General features: G+C 41.0%; 1 protein-coding gene across 2 annotated transcripts in view; it reads right to left on the bottom strand.

Annotated features, from left to right (window-relative positions):
* plxna1a (plexin A1a) overlaps nt 1-24,744 on the bottom strand; it is a 262,803-nt gene that overhangs the window by 16,326 nt on the left and 221,733 nt on the right. The window contains exons 20-28 of one of the 2 annotated variants that reach the window (XM_069694062.1): nt 21,028-21,262; nt 14,648-14,796; nt 9,242-9,339; nt 8,560-8,718; nt 7,136-7,202; nt 3,003-3,149; nt 2,205-2,364; nt 1,425-1,528; nt 1,231-1,327 (exon numbers count right to left, since the gene is read on the bottom strand). In XM_069694062.1, coding sequence (XP_069550163.1) covers nt 1,231-1,327; nt 1,425-1,528; nt 2,205-2,364; nt 3,003-3,149; nt 7,136-7,202; nt 8,560-8,718; nt 9,242-9,339; nt 14,648-14,796; nt 21,028-21,262 — 1,216 coding nt within the window. The remainder of the gene's footprint in view (nt 1-1,230; nt 1,328-1,424; nt 1,529-2,204; nt 2,365-3,002; nt 3,150-7,135; nt 7,203-8,559; nt 8,719-9,241; nt 9,340-14,647; nt 14,797-21,027; nt 21,263-24,744) is intronic. The other variant, XM_069694063.1, reaches the window with a different exon arrangement.

Here is a 24,744-nt window from a genome sequence, read left to right as displayed (position 1 = left end):
CTAAATGGGCAGAGGGACCGAAAGGTCAGGAGGAGTCAGGAGAGAGAGGGGGTGAAATGGAGAGTAATGGGAGAGCACGAGATAGAAAGGCGAGAGAGGCTGATTGGGGGTGTATCTGGTGCTGCTGATCCTTCTGCCAGCCGGGTGCTGAATGGCTTTGATTCCAACCTCATCATGACCATCCGTGGCCGACATTTTTGCCTGCTCAATAACACTTCTTGTTCACGCACACAGCCGTTCACGAACACACGCACACACACACACACACACACACACGAGTTTAAAAAAACAACATTCAAACACATTTTTTTTCTCATGAACAAATTTTCAGTGAATTATAACATGAGATGACTCGGTAAAAGGAAAGCTCCAATTTCAGAATGTAAATTTCAACATCTCTCTTCACTATAATCGTGTATTCATTCAGTGCAGGTGTTGTGTGCTGCACTCATTCAGATGTTTGCCACTACTTCACATTTTCAATATGAAGATACCATATGATATGTTAATGTCGTGTTCACAGCTCATATCTTCTTCCCTTAAGTGCCCAATGATGAGATTAGAGTAAAAACGAGAGGTCTCCTCTTTTCTACCACAATCATTATATAGATTTTTTTTTAAATAATAATTTTAGGGCAATTTTCAAACTACACACTGACGAAAAGAAACAAATTCCAACCTAAACTTTACCCTACCGGTACTACCCGGATGGTTTTGGAGAAAAGCTACATTGCCTTGGATCTAAAGCAGATCAGTAGCAATGATAGCAGCCGTGCATGCATGAGGGTTAATACCCATTCAGTATCAGATGAGGGTCCAGAGTAATTTATCTTCTAAATAGTTTAATGTTCCGGTGGTAAATACCATAGTGGCGCTGGGCCTCTGTCTATCTGGCTGTTATGTCTCCTTTCTGTCTCTCTCTCTCTCTCTCTCTTTGGCTCTGTCAGCTGGGGATGGAGGTGTCTATTTTAATGCCTGTCATTTATGGACTGCTTGGAAATGGCCATGAAATAGCCTTGGCCTGGGCTGATGGCAGTGGATAAAAAGGATTGCCATTCACTCAGATGGGGGAAAAAAAAAAAAAAAGAAAAAAAAAGGCCCGATCATGGCCTCGACAAACAAAGGCAAAGAGTGAATGAAAGAGCGTCGGCAGGTGTGGGGGAGGGGAGGCGGTTAGAGGGATGGGAATCATCGACGGAATGATTTAAATGGGATGAAGTGGAGCCGTACCGTATCTGCTGAGGCTCTTGGTGAAGGTGGAGGAGTTGGAGATGTTATAGGCAGAGTTCTGCTTTGGCACCAGGGCGATCACAGAGCCATCTGTTACCTGCACAACAAAGAGCACACGCCGACGTACTCGCTGTATGAATCAGTCTCGGGAGCCGACTCTCACTTGTCTGTCAATGCATGGGCTTGTTTCGTACCTGATAGTGAGCCAGTGTGTTGAGTCTCTTCCAGTCATTGTCGATCTTCGTTGTGACGTCTTCATCCTGCAGGATGATTCTGGCCATCCGACCTTGACGCCATTCTTCAAGAAGAGGGAAAAGAGGTTGAATGAAGCTCATGCAGTCAGATATCACCACTGAGTGGTGTTATTGCACCGGCGTGATGCCATAAAACTGAAGGGACAGATGACTAAAGATGGACAAAATGAATGTTCTCGCTGTGTCTCGCACCCTCTATGCAGGCAGAATGGACATGTATTTACTCCATTGTGTCTTTGGGTCACTTTTAAACTAATTTAATTCTGGTGCTTTTCTAATGGTTTGGTTTTGTCCTGCTATTTTACATTAAAGTCAATGGCGAGTGACATTTGTTTTTCCCCATACAGGGTCAAGGATGTGTTTCAAGCCAATGTTCCCAGTGCTGACTAGATATTTCCCTCAGGCGAAGAGAATAAACACGATTCTTCATGTGGCCAGAAACACAAGTTCAAATGACAAACTTTGAATCTGCTAACAGTTAACAGTTTGCTGACACATGCAATCACAATAACTTCATAAGTTGATTTTATATCAAGTTTGTGTTTACAGGATTTATTTTGCTGGCCCCAAGGCATTGCTGAATACGTGAGGGAGGAATGTTCATGCCAAACTAGTGTTAAGCTGCAGTGCAATGAGCCCCCTTGGCCACTTTAAGTACACCTGTGCAATTCATTACATATTAATAAGCATGCACAGCACGTACAGAACTGGATGTCTTACCCAGGTCCATATCAGAAGCCTTTGGCCTTTGGGAGTAGGGGCTGCCTTTGTACACAGCGTCCAGCAGCTTCTCTTTGACCTGAGTGATGGTGTCACAGTTCAAACACTTGACCGTCACCTCGGGGGCGTTCTCATTCTCGGGGTTTACACAGTGCAGCGTCTGGCAGAGTAGCAGGAGGAAACAAAGGGAAATGGAAACAGACAAGAGAAGTTCGGCTTAATCAGGGAGACTGCGAGGACTCTGCCAACTCGCGAGATGTTTGAATGGCTGTTGAGGTGCATTTGAATGTACTTGACAGCATTTTCACACGTACTTTGTTTGCAGCAGCTATTTTAAAAGCTGGACATTTTCCCTATCTGTTTAGACTGTTTTGGTTCATAATAACTCTGCATTCACACTTGGGTGCAGACCAAAACAACTGTGTCAGATCCTGCTGACAAGTAGGTTTGTCTGCATGTTTCCAGTCCAAACCTGAAGTGCTTTGTTTGGAGAAACAATGTGGTGGAAACCAGGCAGTAGACGGGCCAATTCCAGGCCAGGTCTCAGTCTCCCTCCAAACACAACCGATGCTGAAGCTCCATGTTTCCCACTCAAGAACCCCCCCCCCCCCACACACACACACACACACACAGCAGACTCCTGACTAATTAAGGAAACAGTGTCGCCCACATTTCGACAGCTGATTAGGAGTTTTTAAATTTTCATCTCTGTCAAATGTGACTAAAGCTTAACAACTCGTCAAGTGATTCAGACCGAAGCAGACGCATCAAGCCAGAAGACACAGTGAGTTTACTGACCAGTGTTTTGTAGTCAATCTGTTGCCTGATGAGCTTGTCCTCACTGAGAGAGTAGCGGGCTTCTCCCGTGATGGCGTCGATGGGTCCCTTCTCCATCTGCTGCTTGATGGCACAGTAAAGCATGAACAGAGGCTCCCCGGCGCACTCCTGGTGAGAGAGACAGCACAAATAGATGAGTTATGTGCAGTTCAAACAAAGAGTGATTTTCCTGTCACATATTTTTTTTGTTTATTTGAGTAATCGTTGGTGGAGGGGAAACCACCCAGTAATTCCAGACAAAAAGCAGAGATAAAAGAAATACCTAAACTTCAGTGTGTTTAGTTTTATTGCCATCAGTTATCTAACTATCTCCGAGTGCGGCTCTGTCCTGCTGTGTTGGGAAAATACAGTAAAAATGTGTTAAAATACGGAATTTAATTAACATACTGATTCAATTTTGAGGTAGTTCATGAAAGCATTTGCTGCTCTGAAAACGACAAAACTATTAAAGACTTATTTTACAATCAGGTGCAGAATCATTGCAGTTTCTCAGCGTGCTGTACAGTACAGTAAGACTACAGTTCACCTGATTTACACAAAGTGTTGCTGACTAAGGTTAATCAACAGACTGTGTTTAACGTGTGTTGTGTGTGTGTGTACTTTAAAAATTGATTGAAGGGAAGACACTTTTGGAATTGCGAGTGTGTATTCATCCTGCAAGGTATGTGAGGAAATAATAGTTATTTAATAGACCGACACAGTGAAATGAAAGTGTGTTTCATTTTTCAGAAGACTAACAAGATTATGTCTGTACAAACAGACAAAATAATAACCGAATCATACAAACGAATCATTGACATACAAAGTCAATGCAAAGATGCGAATGCCTGCGAAATCGCGCCTGGAGACGCGAAAGGATGCGCAAGTTGAAAATATTTAACATTTGCTTTTTCACGTTTGGTCTGAACACGGCTTAACATATACTGCTTTTCTTTCGTTTTACAAAACATCAGAATGGTCCTTTGCTAAATAGACGGATGGGAAGGCTTTAACTGTTTAGTGCCTAAAAAAAATCCTGAAATCTCCATCAGATATTCCCCGACTGTGTTTAATAGAAGAAATGTTCCACTTTAGTTGTTAATAATGGAATTTCTGACATCGACGGACGGAAAGGACGGATGTGAAGTGACAGTATCCCTGACCTTCGACCACCAAACCCTAATCAGTTCATCCTTGAGTCAAAGTGAACGTTTTAGCCAAATTTAAAGAGATTCCCATGAGGTGTTACTAAGATACCGCGGTTGTGAGCATGAGATGGACGGCCGGAAGACAAGACAAGACGACATCATAATTCGGTCTCTTCTCTTCGGCTGTCACCGGCACAGAGGCATAAAAATGTTCCATAGCTAGCGCTTCTTTCTGGTCGATCTATTGAATATCTGTCTGAAATCCTTCCACACTCCCTTACTATTTTTCTACTTCCCCTCCTAAAGTGATCTAAAAGAAAAAAATCCTATCAGTGTGAAGGAGCAATCAAATTAAATGTTTGACATCGACCCTTAAAATCTTCTCAAAATGCGAAGGATAAAGCAGTGTTATGTAAACATCTCTCTTTTCTGTAGGAGGACTGAAAACAGGGTTATATAAATCTCTTCAGTCCTCTCTCAGACACAGATGTTATAAATATGTTGCCCACTCTCCCCTCCATCAAAGACACTTGCCAATCAATAGTGTCATTAGTCATCACTTGGGTCCAAGGAAAACACTCCCAACTGAAGTAGCAGCAGTTTAGAGGGGAGAGAGAGGACACATCACGGCCAATACTCGTCCTGACGAGAGTTTAATGATCGACCGTGCGGTGCTCAGGGAGATACTTCAGACTGTGTGTGTGTGTGTGTGTGTGTGTGTGTGTGTGTGTGTGTGTGTGTGTGTGTGTGTGTGTGTGTGTGTGTGTGTGTGTGTGTGTGTGTGTGTGTGTGTGTGTGTGTGTGTGTGTGTGTGTGTGTGTGTGTGTGTGTGTGTGTGTCTGTTGGAGATGCATGAGGTCTAGATAAGAAGAGGGAAAAGTGCTAATGTATGTCTCACCTTCAAGCACACTCAAAAACTGACTTTTTCTTTTTAACACACACGTTCCTTCTTTAATCTTTCCTTCTCTCGCCCTTTAACACCCGTCCTCAACGCCTTACTCTCTTTTCATCTTCCTGCTCTTCTTCTCTCTCTCTCTCCTGTATTCAAACACTGTGTTTGCAGCCTGTCCTCCCTGCAGCTGCTTTTGCTTCTGTATGTGATAATGATGATTTCATATCGCTAACATCCTGTTTTCATTTTTTAACTGTTTCACCTTTCTTTCAAATCTAAATATAGTACATATTCAATGCACCGATTTAAACACATTTCCTGAAACTCCTGAGTCTTTTATAATTTGCTACTACATCTCTTTTTTCTGATTGACCACCTATCTCCAGATATTACCAATTGTTCTTTACTTTTCAACTTTCTTTTACATGTTTTCCTTCATTCTTTTTCATTTTCTCCAAACGATCCCGTCCAATGAAAAGCCTTCATGCTACCTGTCACCTCTTGTTTTTCATTAATTGAATCTTCTCTCTTCTTCTGTCCTCTTTTTACATGACTCACACTAATGAGCCTTTTCCCCTTTAACTCCTACTTTCTTCTTCCCCCTCACGCTCTTCTTCCCTTTCCCTCTTCCTAACTTCTAATTGTCATGTCCTACTCTATTCATCTTCCCTCTCCTCACTACCTCCAGTGCCCACCTCTCACCCGGTCCCGTCCTCAGCCCCCCCCCCCCCCCTCCCCCACCCCCATCCTCCCCACCCCGCCACTCCTTCCACCGCCATACGCTTTAAGAAGCTCGTTAACATCTGGGCCAATTAGGTGGGCAGCTGCTAACGAGACAGCAGCGAGCGCACATTACAGTGTTAAGGCTGTCGCTTCGGCTTCCCGCCTTCGTCGCTCGGCCGCTGCATGCTTGTCCACGTAATTTGCCTTTACTTCGCATACTGGCTTCATTAAGGCTTCCTAATTGTATGCTGACATTTACATTTTAAGGATATAATGATGGCTCTCGCTGCACAGGGAGAGGAATCGGTACAGATTCCTGCATCGCTAACAATCAGTAGAAACTATTATTCAGCAAAGCATGAGTCACGAATTCGGTGTATTTTGTATTTTCTAGTTGAAAGTAAGTTACAATTTTGGTGCATTTTGACACACTGTGAGGACCCTTTACATGTATATACTATAATCCAGTTATGCATACAGATATAATCATCAGAACAAGAGAATGCGACGCAGTTTAATGCCATCTTTGACACAGTTTCCCCCTAAAAAGTCCCCACATTTTCTGCTGACTACGTGACTATATTAATTAACACATTGCAGTCTTAATGTGATTAGGATTATAATGGCATATGAGGACAACTTCAAGTCTTACAATATGTAATTAAAGTGTGGAGAGGAGAAGAGGACACCACTGAGAAGGGAGAGAGAAACATCAGAAAATATTTCCTTGCTTCCTTTCATTAAACAGCCGCCGTAATGGTGAGAGACAGGAAGAGGAGACAAAGGAGGACAGGGAGGACAGGGGGGAGGTGGTGTGTGAGGACAGCACCAGCGACATGCCGTGAACCCTCCCCCGGTGAGGCACGTGACCTTAAGGCAGAGAGGAGAGTGACAGTGGAATAATGACAACAGAAATGACACAGATGAAAGCGAGATCAGAGGAAGAGAAGATGTGAGCTAAAAGAACGACATGAAGATCAGCGAAGAGGACGTGTCAGCTACAAGAGGGAAATTAGTAGAGGGGAGAGGATCTGTGGACCAAAAAAAAAAAAAAAAGATATTATAAAAGCTGGGAGGAGAAAAAAAAAAGCCTGCTGCTGTGAGGCTTTGATGATCTTCTGTATGTGTACTGCACTGCAAAGGCAAGACAATATGCAGCCAAACAGGAAAAGCCTTTTAATAATCACAGTGAGATAAATGCAATAGAGAAATAATAGAAGCCAGGGGCAGTTACCGCAGTTCTCTAACACACAAGCAGTATAAACTGTATGAATCTACTTTAGATGATGACTATTATTCAGTGTTTAACAGACAGAAAACATATTGAATCAAGATAAATGATGGTGCCTTACCTTGAGAAACTTATACAAGAGGAATGTGAACCAGTTGGTCAGCATCTTCTCAGCGACAGACTCCGTTCTAACACGCACAGGAAAAACAACAGCAACATATATTTAAAAAATAATAATAATAAGCAACATGATAATTAAAAAAAATAACTATTTGCTTGTCATTTTTTGGGGGGTCTTTGGGTCCATAATTTTCTAATAATATATATTAAAAAGGATGTTTCTTTGAACAATCTACAGAATTTAGTAATCATTGTGAAAATAATAATAAAAATTAAGTTTGTTGAGAATTCGGTTGTTTTGAATTGAGAAGCAGTTGTTGATTTCCAGAGGAAATGTCGAAAAACGATTTGTTCACAGGATACAAGTGATCAAAACATTTGGGTCTTTGCCCCGATCACTGCTGAGATATTTCTTCCATGTGTCACAATGGAACTGAGTCGGCGAGAAATCCCCCTTAGAAAACTCTGCAGATGTTTCCCCATCTGCAAACACCTGGAAGATCAGAGCTTTATGTTGCTTTCACATTTCTTGGGGTGAGACAAATCTGTGTACGTGTGTTTATCATGTGTGACAGACAATGAGGATCCTTGACTCATTGATGGGTGATATAGTTTTGCAGCATCCATGTTGTGGTTATAGATTTTCAGGGGAGCGGAACACAGAATAACACCACAACTGCATTCAGTCATATATTCATTAAAAACAAACATGTAATGCTATGCAGTTCCTCTTGTACTCTTTTAATTCACGTATCAGTCGAGATATTTTGCTGACTGAATCCTGAATTTGTTTTTATTTGTATGTATCGTTGTTTTTTGTGTGACTATGACAAAAATGTGAATAACCTGTGAACTACTGTCAAGTCTCCTTTCATCCTACTTTCTCTACAGTCGTTAGTGCTTATGTTTGTGTTTATTTATCTTATTTTATCCTCCCTCATTTCCCACCTTTATCATCTTAATGTTTGTCTGTAACTCCATTATACTATTATATTATTATTACATTATGCATAACCATCAATAAGGGTGATTTTTTTTTTTTTTTAAACCATTTACTGAACCTCAGAAAATTACTTTAAATATAAAACATTGTTAAAAACACCATTTCAGTCAATGTTTGTTTTCTACCACAAAAAACGACAGACTTTTCACCTCCAAACATTGCGGGTTGTTTACTGTTATGCTAATCTTGCTTCACAGGGAAATTAATTTGATGAAAAATAATTTGATTTCATGAACAATCAGGAGCACACGCATTCAGCCCATTTCAGGTTGAAAAACGTCAAATTAGAACAACTCGTGTTTAAAAGTTTTGAAATGGGTCTGAAAATTATCTAAAAAAAAAAAAAAAAAGATTAACTGAGTCCACTAAATGTTTGACAGTGGAGTCTATATTTGTTCCTCGTCTCCCCTCGTCTTGCTCACCTCCTGAGCAGCAGCTTGGGATGGTTTTTGCTCTCCAGGTTTCTGTCTATGAGGTCAGACAGCAGCTGTTTCAGGACTCCGGTGGCGTACTCCATCTCTCCCTGCAACGCTGTCATGATCAGAGACGCCACGTTGCCTCGGTCCCGCATCGAGAACGACCTGGAAATATATTCCAACTTTAAAACAAAGTAACACAACAGCCTCACAAATATTACCCCCAGCTTTTGTTGTGTCACATCTGGAGCTGTTTCCAAAAATAAATGTGCACCATTGACTTCATAGCAATTCATTTAAATATTAATACATTGTAATCGTAATTACATGGTGTTCCAACTCTGTTTTGCAATAAACCGTTTTGCTAAGTACTTTACGGTAATTTTAGAGCTGCTAAAATGTTTTTACTCCATTTATAAATTTAAAATATAATAAAGGCCTTTTTTTTGTCCTAATCCAAGGCACAGCACACTCTTTCATGTTTGGACAATTAAATGGGTAATAAAAGCGCACCTTCTAAAGACAAATCATCTTTTTTTGTTGTTGTCTGAAACATAGTACCCAGTATGCCACATCTAGCTGTAATGTTGAATTACCTTAACCCCACTCCCTTTCTAAGAAATGGCAGATACTAAACAGAATTTATACTTAAAATAAAAAGAATGAACAAATAAAGACAGATGGACACCTCTGTGCCTCCAGGGTTCGTATGAATGTCAACAGGAAGTGCTTCTTTGTCAGCAGCTGGCCAAACAGTGTGAGTGCCTTCTCAACATTTGCCTGGACCTGAAGAAAACACAGCGACAGATGGAAGTTACACAGACTATAAAGTATACAAACATTCATATTATTTATTCAAGAGTGTCATTTTTTTCAAAGTCATGAGCCTTTTTTCCAATTGTCAGAACTCCCAAATAAATAAGTCACTAAATGATGAAGTTAACAGTAAGTGGCCCCTTTACTAAAAAAAAAAAAAAAAAAAAAAAAAATCGTTAGTGCAGAGTTCAAAGATCAATCTGCAGGAAAGGGAAAGTTGCCAACCTAAAATCTCAGTTTAAAACGTTTACGCGTGAGCATGAATTTGTGACATCACAACTTGTTGATGTGGTATAAAAGCATCTTATATCCAGTGCACATACGCGTCGGTAGACGGCGCCGTTTTGTCCAGCAGTTAAACTTGTGAAGTGAGCATTTTAAATAGATCATTTTTAATTAGCTAACCATTTTGTAATAAAAAAAAAACAATATCAGACACAGCTTAGTATTGAAACCAGAGCATAATTAAATGTCTTTAACGTGTGATGTTGACGTCTTGTTTTTCTTCGATCTTTGCTCTGTGAAGTAAAACAAAAGTAGCTGCAACAAAAAACCTCACGCAACCAAAAAAGTTTCAGGTTAAATAGTTATGGACACCTAATACAACCAATTCCCTGATACTAAAAACATCATACAGTGTAAAAATCGACACGGTATACATAATAAAACTCACTAGAGGGATTCTGAGCACATCGGCAGGCAGACATTTGTTTTCAGCGTATGATGAGCTGAGATTGGCTTGTTAAACAGTAAGCTAAGACTGATTGACTATTCCCTCTCCTGCTGTGCTGCGTGTTTCACTTCAAACGATTTTTGCAAACAATTTGACACGATTGTCATCTTGACATCGGGGGGTACGTGGCTCAAAGCATCATCCAGTTGTAATATCGATGAGACAAGAATCTTAATTGTGGGTCTTGACCAAGTTGCACACTGTTTACTCTCATATGGTCTTCGTCTGTGATTTAAGGGTTTAATCTTCATTCCTCTTTTCACTACTTGGCTGAAGAGGTTATATTAAATGCAAGCCTTGAACTGAATCTTTTATTGACGCTTCAACAACCCGCTGTCACTGGAAACTGTCTTTTTATCTGTTCAAGGAACTTTCTAAAAATGTCTAAAGTCTAATCAGTCCGGCCTGAACCAGCGCAGCATGAGAGAGATTCAAACCGAGAAGGAAGAGATGGAGAGGAGTGTAAGGAGGAAAGAATCATTGAGGCAGAGCAGGACTGTGTGTGTGGATCTGTGTGTGTGTGTGTGTGTGTGTGTGTGTGTGTGTGTGTGTGTGTGTGTGTGTGTGTGTGTGTGTGTGTGTGTGTGTGTGTGTGTGTGTGTGTGTGTGTGTGTGTGTGTGTGTGTGTGTGTGTGTGTGTGTGTGTGTGTGTCAGGGTCGGTGACAGAGGTGCACCCTGCTTGTTCCACTGGCTGGCACCTGTCACTACTTATCAACAACACACTAAACCCCCTAAAGACGCCTGTGTGTCGCTCCATCTTCCTCACCGCTCTAATTCGCTCTTTCTCACATATAGTTGACTGTTACACATCATTGCTTTTTCTCTCAATTTAATTTCTCCTCGTCTCTGTCTTTGTGTGTCCCTCCGTACTCTATATACACACACGAACACACAACACATCCAGCTCACACTGTCTTTCTGTTGTCATCTTTTCCGACCACTGTAACATCTATTCTTCCTCTCCTCCGATGTACCTTAATAAAGTGTCTGTGCTTCTCTCTGAAGTGCTAAATGAGATTCTGAGGCCTCCAGGGTGGATACTGAGTGTGATGTGTGTTTGAAAAGAGAGACTGCCTCTCAGAATGAGATGAGAGAGACGGAAAGACGGAGATGCATCGAGACTGCATACTTTACAGGCACAGGCCTCAAAAAAAATGTCCAGGACGGGTTTAAGAAGGGCACATTCACAAATACGCAAGACTGTGAATGTGCGTGCACGGCGTGCACGTGTAGCGTGCCTGTCAAGCTTAGGGGAGAGTACAGTCACACAGAGCAATAAAGCTAGGGGCAGTGGTTTACCCCGGCCATTGGATTACACCAGCATCCCCTCGGGGAAATACAGAGCGAAGAGGAAGGAAGTCCAGACATAACAATAAAATACGTAAGCGCCCTTTACCTTCATGTCTGCTTAAGATCTAAAGTGAAAAGTCTACTCGTGCTTTTGGGAGTTTGACTTTGATCTTGATCAGTTAGACATGCAACTGTTTAAGAAAATGTACCCTTTAACCTAAATGTGACTAGCAGAGAGCAGGATGTTAAAAATTAGACATGCAGGACCAATTGTGGGCTGTTTACAAGTGCGGATTCAAAAAGCTGGGACAGCAACATTTAGAGTAAAAGAGAGCTGGCTTTGCATCTCCACAGACTCAAAAAGCACCGTGCTACACTGCAGGGGAGAGTTGAGAAAACCTCAGCTCTATGCAAATATCCTCCGATGCAGGCAAGAAGCCCGACATGTGGAGACAAACTGCTGACAGTGTTGGTGTGTCTGGTGAGTTGCAGCATCAGTTTGTAGTGCAGCTGATACATGAAAAAACAACCGTCCGGTCGGAGCAAAGAATGCAAGTGATGGCCTCAACGCAACACAACCCCACAACCACCAGTCCGGTTTCAAATCGAAGCGTGTAAAACGCCTGTCAGTCCACTAGAGGATAACGTGTCAGGGCCCCGTTTGGCCTCGCCCAAGCGTGAAAAGTACACGCAAGTCTGACCAAGGTCAAAAGAGGTCATGTGACAAGTACAAAGATAGCATCCAAGTCGCTAGCAGGTAGTTGAACGCAACAAACGCAGGACTGTTAACCTTGGAGGCTCGTGTTCGAGTCCATTTGAGAGCCAGGGTCAAGTTGATATTTAGTTACTTAATGTAACAGATTTCATTTTTGTAACATGCAGTACATTAAGTACCTTATGTGACACACAGGATCTTACTTATGTAAAATAGTTATTTTAATGTTATTTTCCTGTGTATTTACTATACGCACATTTGGTAATACATGCATACAGTCAGGTCTAACTCGTTGGTCAAACTGGTTTTGCCTCTTTTCTCAAGTGAGAGAAAAAAAAAAGGTTTTAATACTGATAGGACACATAAAGCAAAATAATCAAAACTAATCAAAGCATTTGAAAACATTAGCCCATGTTCCTTTTGCATGAGAAAGGTGAACAGCTTCATAGATTAGCTTTGCTTAAAGTGCTGGGTTCCCATCGGGTTTTTGTTCCGCAGAAGACTTGGATTTGTTTGGGTCTGATGACAGCAACTCTCTTATCCAACCTCACTGCCGGAGATCATATCAGCTGTAGTAAATGAATGTTAATTCCATAATGGCTATGAGGAAACATATTGTTGTTGTCTGATTAAGATGCTCCACTAGCTGGTGTTTGAATTCAGCCAAAGATAATTTGAGGGGAAAGAAGCATGACTCAGTAAAACACCTCTCTGTGATCACGTAGTAGGAACTCTGTGTTTCTGTAGTACGACAGGAGAGCGGTGACTCTTTTCTTGGAAATGTATCCAGCTCATCTTGTTGCCATATGGTGTAATGTGTATACAAATTAGGGTGTCCAAAATTAAAAAGTTAACACACACACACTCGCTGATGAGGTGTGTGTGATGTGGCTGTGTGTGTTATGTGGTATCATGTGCACTGTCTTTGTTTATTTTGTGGTGTTTTGTCACTTTGCATGTTTAATTGCAACCAGCCGAAGAACTGTGAATGAAAATGAAGTCTGGCACAATATCAAATGATAAAATACTGTTGGACATGCATTTTAAGCTTCATGATGAATCAATTTAACATCAGAACTTAATGAAAAATAAGATTAAGGTAGGCCAAATCTGTTATTTGATCAACATTTCATATTTTTTAATTAGCGTTTCTCTCAGACAATAAAAATACAATTGTATGTAATTAAATGTTTGAGTTTTAGTTATTTGTTACTTTACGAAAGTTGAAAGCGAACCCATAATTAAATCTAAATAAGAGACTGGAAATCATTTTGATTTGTTAAACAGACTTAATAATGTGTGGTGATCATACCTGACAAAAATAACACTGGTAAACATGAGTCCTAGAATGAATGATGTCACAAAGTACAACAAAATAAAAAGAAGTGCTACATCCTGTTGGTCATCACTGTAACTACTGTTAATCCAATTTTGCATTAAGTGTAGATTTAAATTAAAGATTAATAGTCTGCTTGAAGCCACAATGAGCTTTTTTCAAAAATAACTGAGGATGAATCACTAAGAACGAATAAAATGAGGCACAAATGACAGCTATGAGACCACCCAGAGGGCTTTTTTTCTAAGAATATAAATCCACTTTCTGGATTACAGCGATTAAATTAAGCCGTAAAAGGTCAAACAAATTATTCCTTGACTCCAAAAAGTCAGCGCTCCAATCAAAGTCAATGGAGCAGCTCCTGATTCTACATCTTAATGATCCTGCTGATTGCAAACTTGGCTCTCTGGTTTTTAGCTGTGGAGGAGAGTAGTTTATGTTGACATACTATTAATTCTCCTTCCCTTGGTCTCAGCGGTAAAACGTCTTTATAAATCAGGCTCACTATCTCCGTTCAGCTGTGTTGGCAAGGTGGTTGCATGAACTGGGACGACTAGTAACTAAACAGTGATGCATGGTATAGTGCAAGCAACAATCCTCATAATCCTGACAGTTATTTTCCCTCCTCACTCTCATCCTCTCTCTTTTTTATCTCTCTTTATCTTGTGTCCTTTATATAACATTTATTTTCAGTCAATTCTAAGCAATACTTACATTAAAGCTCTTTTCATCTACATCATTCAGCTACATGTTGAGGGTCTCTTCCAAGAGATCAGACTAATGGTGATACTAAAGCTCTTGAAAAGTCATTTGCATCCATTGAGATGAGCTGAATACATCAAGACAGAGTATGTCAAATATAGGTTATGTGACTGCTGTAAGGTGAACAGAGTCTGCATTTCTTCTTGTTTCACGTCTCAGAATTTTTGAGAGTCCGGCCCCTTGATGAAAACCGTCATGGGATAATGGCCAAAAGAGTATTAAGCAGTAAAGCCAGAGGGAGATTTATTGTCATTAAGAAAATACCTATCTGAGTGCAACATCTTGCTGAGGTCAACTACTTCCATTATAAGCGGCGGGGGTATGTTTCTAAGTTCGGTGTTAGTTCATTAGTACCGCCTCCTCGCTCTTGGCTCAAATGCAGCAGAATTTTTTTGTTGTTAGTTTGTTTTTAGTTTGAAGTTTGGTCGGTGGTGTACTGACCCGTACCTCCATCTCCTTGAGCACAGGATGGTCCTCAATCCCGGGGAAGAGGACCCTCATTGCGTAAGTGCGATAGTCCAGGAAGGGAATCCCAGCTCCGTCTAGCTCCTGGGTCAGCTCGTGGATATCAGTCTGAAGCTCGGCGAAAGCTACAGAGAAAGAAGGCCGAAGAGAATAAGAAGGTGAGGGCTGAAGGAGGGTCAATAATCAGGTTGATGATTGTACAATGCATCTGTTTGACATTAAGCAGTGACGGTGCTACTAAACATCATAAAAACCTTTGAAATTATTTTTACTGGTCATGGAGACTGTCTTGATATTTGTATTGTGTTAATTTGCCTTTAAATGAACTGTATCACTAACTAATCACAGCCCTACAGGATAACTAGAAGCTAAAAGGTTCAGCATTTAAAAAAAAAAGGTGAACTTGAGCAGTAAGATCAGTTCATTTTAATGGAACTGTCACTCCCAGTGAATCCATTCACGGGGACTAACTGTATGTGACTTTGGTGAACTTCTGCACCGTTTCTCATGAGCAAACAGCTGACTTTTGAGCAATCAAGCTATCAGAACCTATTAGCTATGTTGCACCAGATTTATTTGACCCTTCACTGCCACAGTATAAAATGCACCTAAAAAAAAAAAAAAGAAGCCTGGACATTACTTTAAAGCGTGGATGTGAGTGAGGATCTTTTGATTGATAAATTAGAAATTTAAAGCCCAGTTGGCAACCAAGCTAATGAGTTTGATAACTGACGCAGGTTAACAAACAGTTAACTTTCTTCAAGTGAGGTTTTTTTTTTGTCCTCCCAAACAAAGAAAGTAAAGTAAAATAATAAAATTAAGTGAATCATGGAGCGCCGTGCTGACTGATTAGCACAAGCTTCTTCCCAGCTTGTTGACATGTTGGCTTTCAGCTCACTATCTAAAGTAGTTCATGAACTACAATTGTGTCACCAAATCTCTCCCCTCAACCCACTTTTTTCTCCAAATTTGGAAAGACCAATTATGTTAGCACTGCAGTCAGAGTGACTGCTAACTCCATTACTGACAAAACTCATCAGTAATAATCAGTAGTGCCGGAACAAGGACACGATCCTCCACTGAAACCTCACTGGATTAGTTGTATTAGAAGCCCAAAATTGATTCATACCTCCATCTATCTTATTTCTTGATTTCAATGACTCTGCTGCCTTTTCACAGGGACATAACCTGCCCGAAAACAAGCACTTCTTTTTTTCTCCCTTAACGTATGACAACACTGCGTTACACCACGAGATGAAGAGCATCAGTCAGAAAAAAAGACCCAGTGAGAGTGAGTGAGAAGTGAACAAGAAACAGAGAAAAATACTTGTTCATAGGTTGTGTTACATGAGAGAAGACAAGAGAGTGAAGATGATCATATTTTACGTTCAGGCTCGGATTCTTTAAGTTGCTGCTTTTATGCAAAAAAACAAGAGCGTTCCCTTTCTGTTGTCCAGAGTTGAATTGCTGGTCCGATATCAGGCACCATCTGTTTCATGAGACAATTTCCTCTCATGTTCATTTTGACACATTTAAAATAAAAACAAATGTCTGACTTGTAATCGATGCAGGAACATGTGAGAGGCCGACTGGACAATCGTTTTTTAACGTGACTTTAGCGTGATGTAGCCACATTTTAGTGAGCAAGTAAAAGCTAGCAGTCCGTACCACCTGTCATCCGTTTCATTACTTTTATGAAAAGATACATGAACTAATGCTCCCTCAGTCTGAGGAACTCATGGTAATGGCCACAAAGATGGAGAGTAGGTAAAAGGATTCCAACAAAAGATGCTGATGTAAGTGTATAACTGTGAGGTGGAAGGACTCTGAAGAAATAGGATGTCTCTGTGTTAATTCATAGGATGAGATCAATTCAGATCAATTCAGTTACTACAAGTAAAGGATGTGTTATCATGTGCGGGTGAAAAAGCATGGGCTTTCTAAACTAAGAAACATTTAGACACATAAATCAACATTTCATTGACAGACAGGACTAAAAGTTTAGAAAACTAAATTTCCTCCTTGGTGTCTCAACCGTGACAATTTCAATCTCTGTGTATCCAAAAAACAATATATAAAAGACCTAAAAACAATGAAGCAAAAAAGGAAAGCCAGCATTGAACAGAGAAAAGCAGAACCAGGAGACAGAAAACAAAGTTCCTGGAAAGGAAAGTCAATTAATTGCATGAGTGGATAATTATTAAGAGAGCGACGGATGAGTTTTCATGCATAATTTCCCCCAGCTGTTATTGGACTGTTTGGTCCGCGAGAGAGATGAAGAGGAGAGGAAGCAGAGCAGATGAAGGAAAAGGCGAAGAAAGGAAGCTGAGGAGGTGAAAGAGGGAGGATGTCAGCACAGAGAGGAAATTCAGAGGATTGAGGACAAGAGTGATTAGAAGAGAGAAGAGGGAAAGACACAAAAGGCAGAGCAGAAAAGGCAGGAAGATAAAGTGACAAGTGAAGAAGATTCTGGGGAACAGAAGAAAGGCCCGGTGGTCGCGGAGACACAAATTAGACACAGGTATGCTTTCATATTCTCCACTGCATTTTCTACCCCACTTCCTTTCTCTTCTATCCATTAATCAATCTGTTATTTATTGCTCAAATAGTAAAAGGCCGTAGCAATAAGTAAGACCGAAATGGCTTCAGAAAATCTTCCTCTGATTGGCTGTAGGGTCTGTTAAAATATTACATAACAATATTGCAAACAGTTCAAAGTGAAACCATACGCTTTTCTGAATTGCAAGCCACAAGCAGTCGAAAGATATGAAACCGAGTTCTCTTTTTCTCTCTGACAAACACGTCTCCTAGTAAGGTACGGTGTCTTCCGCTCTTGTTTCACTTTTAGGTCAGAATATTTTGAAACGTTTATCCCTCCCGTGCTAAAATGTCAGAGAGCTGCAAGCAGGAATCAAGTTTTAACATTTAGGTAACATTGCTGCACCATAATTGATTGGTCGCACCAGATCCAGAGGATGCAGCAGCAAAAATACCAGAGTGTATTAAATTGAGAAATGTTGTGTTTAATTTCTTATGAACTTAACTTTTTAATTATTTTGTCGGAAGTCTCACGAGAAGTCAAGAGTTCAACGGCGGTTTGAAACCAATGCAAAAAGTGTATTACACAATACATGCGCTGCTTGAGGTTACAAATAATCATTTATCTTTCACTGATAAAACTAACTTAACTGCAAGTTAAATTTGGACACAGCTAGAAATACGTGGGCTGTTTTATCATTATGAAATGCACTGTGAGGTTTTTTTGTATGGCGGGGTGTGATATATTGACTTCAACTGGGTTCTTTAATTTGATTTTTTTGATATTTTAACAAAAAAAAATGACATTAAAAAAATCTTGATACAAATTTAGTTGCCGTGCAACTATATTTTTTACAGATGTCCCCTAAACACCTCACATGCAGACTATCGGTAGATACTACAATTTAAATGTTCCCTCAATCACTCACGAAGCAGGCTATTTATAGGTTTTCAGCTAGCCGGCTTCGCACAAAGAAGACTGCAGTCACTGCAGTGGACACGACTCAGACTCAGAAAAGAGTGAAATAAGGTGTTTCTCATGTTAGATTTATTGACTGATTTTATCTTTGCGTGCAATTCTAGCCAGGTTGTGTTTATTCATGGTAAATTCTGTGTTGGCTCATAGATCCTAGGGAGAGTTACTTCTGCGTAAATGTGGCAAAAGTCATGTGTTTTAAAACAAAACTGTGAGTGGACGTGATGTCGGGATCAACACCGGGTACCTAATAATGAGGCATTTTCTCTATAGTGGATGGTATTGAAGAACTTCAGTTAGTGCAATAAAAGTGTTGAAGTTTGGTACTCAGCCAGAGTTTTGTGACTGCAGGGTATCAATATCAAATAATGTCCTATTTTTTTAAAACGTAGCTCAGCTCCAATTTTCTGCTCTATTGCATTTCAAAAATGTATAATTCCTGCTGCAAGAAGATGCAGTTTACTTCAGTTTACAGTAAATAAAAAAAAAAAAAAAACTGTTTCACTTAATGGAAAGTGATGAGTAAACCCAAGAGCACTTCACTAATACTGCAATGCATTATGGTCACTGCCTAAAGCAGGACAAAAAAAACAAAAAACAAAAAACTGCAGAGGTGTGCAGAGGAAACTATTCAGTGAAGGCAGAGAAACACAACCAGTCTAATTGGTCCAATAAAACCTGCTCAAGTGGAAAGTTTACTGAGTATTTAAAATACAATGACTGCTTTTAAATGTATAAAAAAAATAAAAAAAAACGTTCAAAAATACTATTCTACTCACAACAGCTGATAGAGTTTTCACTGCAGGAAAAGAGTTGTGTAAAAATGCCACTCAGTGTGTTCAGTTAGCATGGAAGCAATGTGTTGTCCATGAAAGCTCATTTGAATTTTGTTTGCTTGTATACAGGATATTAAAAAACATCTGCATTACCATAGAGTTAGGGTTAGGGTTAACACTTGCCCGGGGATTGACACTTGGCCATCAGGAGTTGCCATTTCTAATGTGTAAGTAAGTATCCATGACTGTCAATACCCATGTTTGGATCACGGTGTACGGTGTGATGTCTACTTCTCACGTATGACTGAACCAGACTGCCTCTCCTCCCGAAGACTTGCAGAACAAAGCCAACCTCACACACACGCACACACACACACACACACACACACACATACATACACACACATACACTTCCTTTTGCTATCACACGCATAGTAGACCGCCCACTTCATCTGCTCCTCCGCCCACACGCACCGTCTCGTCTCCGTAGGCCAGCTGGGAGTGCAGCAGGCGGGGCGGGGTGCTTCAGAGGGGTGGGAATAAGGCCATGCTTCAGTTCCTGGAAAACTGACTGCCTTCATTTCTATTGACTCAAATACTGACTATGTTCTCGTTGTGGAAAGAGCAGTACTTTTCTCGTTGTTTTTCTTGAAAAACATAAATGACAGCATCTTGAACCGAGCCGCTGCAACGAGGTGGGAACACATTTCTGAAAATGTCACCTCGGTTTTGGGTACGAGCTGCGGTCGCCTGGAAAATGTAGCACTTTAAATCAAAAGCTGTTGCGGCTTTTGTTTGACAGCTGATCCTTGAAAGAGTTGTGACTCTGTGTCACGACTGCAGTGTAATCATATTGTAACTTTGTACCCCGGCTGTGTGTGCCTGTGTCATTATATGGAGTGTAACACCTTGGCTGTCCTCACAGCTACACTCTGCCGCTAAAAGTCCGACCTCACGTACGTTCCCCCTCTGTCTCTCTCTCTCAGCCTCTCATCCACATGTTTCTCTCTCACTCAGTTATTTTGACCTCATGTGGCCTCTCACACTTTCTACCTTCCAACACCACGAATGCTCTCTCTGTCTCTTTCTGACAACCTTGCCGGTGAGCTGTGTTTTGACTCGGACAGGTGACTGACAGCGTTCTCCGCCACCACTACAATCAAAACAAGGGTCCGTGTCTCCGGTAGAAACCCAGCCACTCAGAAAACCTCTGCCAAGGACGACTGGAGCCCCTCTGGAGGCTTGTGGTGCATCTTACTGATACACATTTATAGCATCTTTCCTCTTTCTTATCAGTCATCTTTATAGTTGGTCACATCATGCTGTACATACGGCACCATTCCGTGTACCTGACTCTATTTCTACAATGATTTTACTGAAATTAAAGTTGCTCTGAGTTCAGCAATGTATTTTAATAAATAAACGTGCTATGACTCAGCTATGACTCAGTCATGTATTTGCCTCAGTAAACATACCCCGCAGACACCGTGTTTTTAAGTGATGAGCACAGCAATTGATTGCATCTCTTGCTCTCTCTATGCAGCTTCATTCACATTTCAAACTGCCTGTTTAAGTGAAAAGATGATGTTTTGGGCTATAAAATGTCCATTTGAAATTCAGACCAACAGAAAATATTATTTAACATTATATAAGCTTCATATTCCCATCATGGAACTTGTTGTTGCACATTCACTCTGCATAGCAGACTCAAACTATGTAATCAGTGTCATCGCTTAAATCTCAACGAGTGGATAAATGCATTTTCCAAATATTCACACTCTTCATTCAACACCTTATTGAAATAGCTAAATTATATATTTTGGTTTTCTATGCAAATTAAATGTTGTTTAAGTTCTCTAAACAGTTTTACTTTTTGAAACGTGTCATATTTGATCACTTTTGTTGATGAAAAACATAATTTTATGATCAAAAGACACCCGTACAATTGAGTGACTTTCTATTCCCGAAAAGTTCCTGTGTAACTTTTTGACTGGCGATTATTTTGTAATCAGTAAAGTTTTAATTCGGAGTGGAGCTGTGGATAAAACTGTGAACAGGCTGCCTACCTTCTTTACACTCCAGGGCCACTCTGGACTCCAGGTTGTCCATTTGGAGCTGCAGACGTTTCAGCGTGCGGTCAGCGTCCCTCGACTTCCTCTTATAGGCTATCAGCACGGCGATGATGACCAACAGGAGCAGGCCGCCGCCCCCTCCGATGCCGATGATGGCGGGAAGCGTGAGGAGGCTGTCGGCGTAGATGTGAAGAGTCCCGGGGGAGTACTCGAAGCCGCCCGCACGGATCTGAACACACACACACACACACACACACACACACACACACACACACACACACACACAGGTGATATTGAATGATCAGGGGGAATAAGGAAAGGAGTTCCTTTAACGCTGCTAATTCACCACAGAGCTGCTGCTGGTGGCCACTGATAAGCTGCATTTTTAGAGCTTTGTGTTTAAAGGCAGCTCCACCACAGTTGTTAAAGATGGGGACATTTCTACATACTTTCCATGCTCAGTCTGAGGATTTGTACTGGCCCCTTCCAAAGACTGAGAAAGAAGAAGAAAAACAAGCCGTGTTCAGTGGTCCAGCAGCAGATGTTCTGAGAATAGATGAGGTGGTGTGAAGAGATCAAAAGTTGCTGGCCTGATGAAAGAGAAGCAGGTTGACCCAATTCCTCCAACAGAGATCATTAAATTTTGATCCGTTTGGTGCTCCCACTAAACAGGCAGATCTTCCACAGGCTTACACTGTGGAAGCTTACATCACCTTGACTGCTGTGAACACTTCTTGTAGGAAAGAGTTTCGATTCTTGCTTGCGGGGGAGCAGCTTCAGACAGCTTTGATAATGAAGATCTCACAAGTGAACTTGCTCAGTTCTTGTAATGCTGCATTATCTGTAGATATTTAGGCTCAATATATTCTGTTGTCAGTGTCCTCATTCATCAGCGTTATCAATAACAAACTGATTCAGGTGAGAGAGTGAATGACATTTAAGCAGAGCAGATGTTGACAAAGACGGTGTTAGTCATATAGACGCACATACACTCAAATCCAAGACACACACACACACACACACACACACACACACACACACACACACACACACACACACACACACACACACACATATATATAGACTTCGCAGAAACGCATGCACAGTATAAGTAATCAAACAAAGTAATCACCAGCATTTAAATCTCTCCCCAAGGAGCCGTGGTAATTATGGGAAGTCAAACACATGTAATGCTTTTTTTCTGACTAACTACATTTACATAAGCACAGTGTGTAAGAGGGAGAAAAAGAAACACACACACACACACACACACACACACACACACACACACACACACACACACACACACACACACACACACACACACACACACACACACACACACACACACACACACACACACACACACACACAGCACTGAAATTCATCAAATCAAGCTATCCACCAGGGGGGTTGATAACCGATTCAAATGAGGTGTGATTATGCACTTTGAAGTTCTTGTGAGTGCACTTCCATGTTAACATTATCAAAGTCTGATTACAAAAATAAAACAGAGTAGCTGTTATATCAATATCGATGTAGTCAATACCTACAAATTAAATTAGCAATAGTAAAGACAATTACACTGGATTGTGTAAGATTAAGTAGCCAATTAACTGTGTGGACACGATCAGGCTGCAGTGAAGTTGCTTTGCAGAGGAGACTCAAGTGAATCAACTTCAGTGTGAGTTTGGCTTAGTTACTTTGCAGAAATATAATTTGAGGAGTTTGCGTCAATCTGTAGTCAGTTTGAAGATATCAATGAAGTGTGCACATCATAATGCAGCCTTTTGTAGCACATACAATACGTTTATCGTGCTGTGCATGTTTTAACGTGTGACTTAAAGCTACAAGCATTCTTTTTTGTTTCTATTAAAAATGGGTTGCATAATGTGACAGGAGTTGCTAGTAGTGATGGACAAACAGAAAATGACAGCTAACTAGGTTTAATAGATCATTTTAGTGTCTTACAGCGCATTATTTCGGTTTGAAGCCCACAACGTGAATGTTTCGGTTCACTCTTGCAGCTTTCATCCCTGCTCTCCAGCAGCACAAATAATCTGTTTATAGTGAAAATGCTCTGGTCGACCCACTCTACCCGCCCAGCACCAGACGGCAGCAGACAAATTAGCTACTAGTTGATGAACATAGTGAGGCATTTAGCAACCGTAGAGAGAGTGAATATATTAGCAATGTAGCCACATGTGGTGATATGTAAATAGTGTGGATGTTTTTGGGCTTGTTGTGCTGCCAACAACTCATGAACAAGATCAATTGTTGCAGCTTTGCGATTAAACTTTTAGCAATCGATGGGTGGTACACGGGAGTTCATGTTTCACAGCTAATCAGACCATTCTGTAAACTAAACTGTAAAACTCCGAATAGAACATACTGCAGTCGAAGCACATTATGATGTGATGTCTGTGTTTGCGTTGGATGGTATTAGACATAGCTTTTTCAGTGTGCAGTTCAGAGTGGTTTTCCAAAACATCTGCAGCCAGAGGGAGACCCGTTGTCACGACAACCAATTTAACAGTTCGAAAAGTACAGGTGTAAATCATAAAATGATTGGCTTCAGTTTCAAGTATTGTACATGTTGACTCACTGTCTCACTGTCACGACTCACCGGGACACTTGAAGTGCTTGTCCTGCTCTGCCAGGTCCGAGTGGGAAAAAGGGCTCTCACCACAATAACTAAATTCCCATAAAAGGGCTTTGAAACTGTCATTTTCTGGAGCAGTTTAACGTGTTTCCACATGAAACAGAATGCTGAAGGGCCCCTGATTTAAATATTAATGAGTCTTCACATGTTTATTTTGGAGAAATGGAAAACACTTTGTAGATCTGCCCTCTCTATGTTGCCACTGCAAGTGCGAGTTGAAGACTTGTAGTTTTTTTTTTTTTCTATTTTTACATAATAGTACAGAGAGGGCATGCCTGGGGCAAAACCAAAATCTGTGCGGACGTATTTCACAGTAAGCTTTGAATGCAAAATGTATTAACAAAAAAAAAAAATACGACACAACTGCAATATTTGGACATACAGGGTTGCTTTGTTATCCGTCACATTGCCAGTCATCTAGTCTGAGGTCATTGCCATACGTAGAACAATGAGGCAGGGCGATAGTGATCCTCAGATGACGCGAATGCAGCATTAATTGAAGTAAGATGAAGGTGGTGACACATTTTCTAGGCATTTGTCTATTTTTATTCTCCTGACAGGCTGAAGGACTGACAGAGGAACTTAAAAAGCTGAAGGCCAAAACAACAAACAAGTTTCTTCGAAAACTCAAGGGAGGCGCACAGCTGCCAACACACAGCTGAGCATCTGAGGGACGGACGGACACACACACACACACACACACACACACACACACACACACACACACACACACACACACACACATTGATTGTTACTGTACACAACGTCACACACAAGCCCAGAATGTCTGGACACCCATTGGGGTGCCCTGTATGTAGGTCATTCTACATGGGGAATATTATTGTGCTACAGCTGTGTCCTTCTCTGCAGCGCTCCGCACAGCACACGCAAAGATGTGCACATAAACACAAAGTGGACGAGCACACCAGAAGCCAGCCGCAAACACTTAGCTTGTAGTCACTCACACGCGGCAGAAGAGATAGGAACAGACAGCTCTATTTTTTTCTTCGGCTATTGTCAGACGAAGGACTCCAACGCCCCCGCCAACA

This window comes from Brachyistius frenatus, unplaced genomic scaffold (genome assembly GCF_029030835.1).
Source record: "Brachyistius frenatus isolate BFR_SWC_R1_liver_20210118 unplaced genomic scaffold, ASM2903083v1 Contig_16, whole genome shotgun sequence".
Taxonomy (NCBI): domain Eukaryota; kingdom Metazoa; phylum Chordata; class Actinopteri; family Embiotocidae; genus Brachyistius; species Brachyistius frenatus.
The sequence above is the reverse complement of the archived record's forward strand: the minus strand, read 5'-3'. Positions and strand labels throughout refer to the sequence as shown.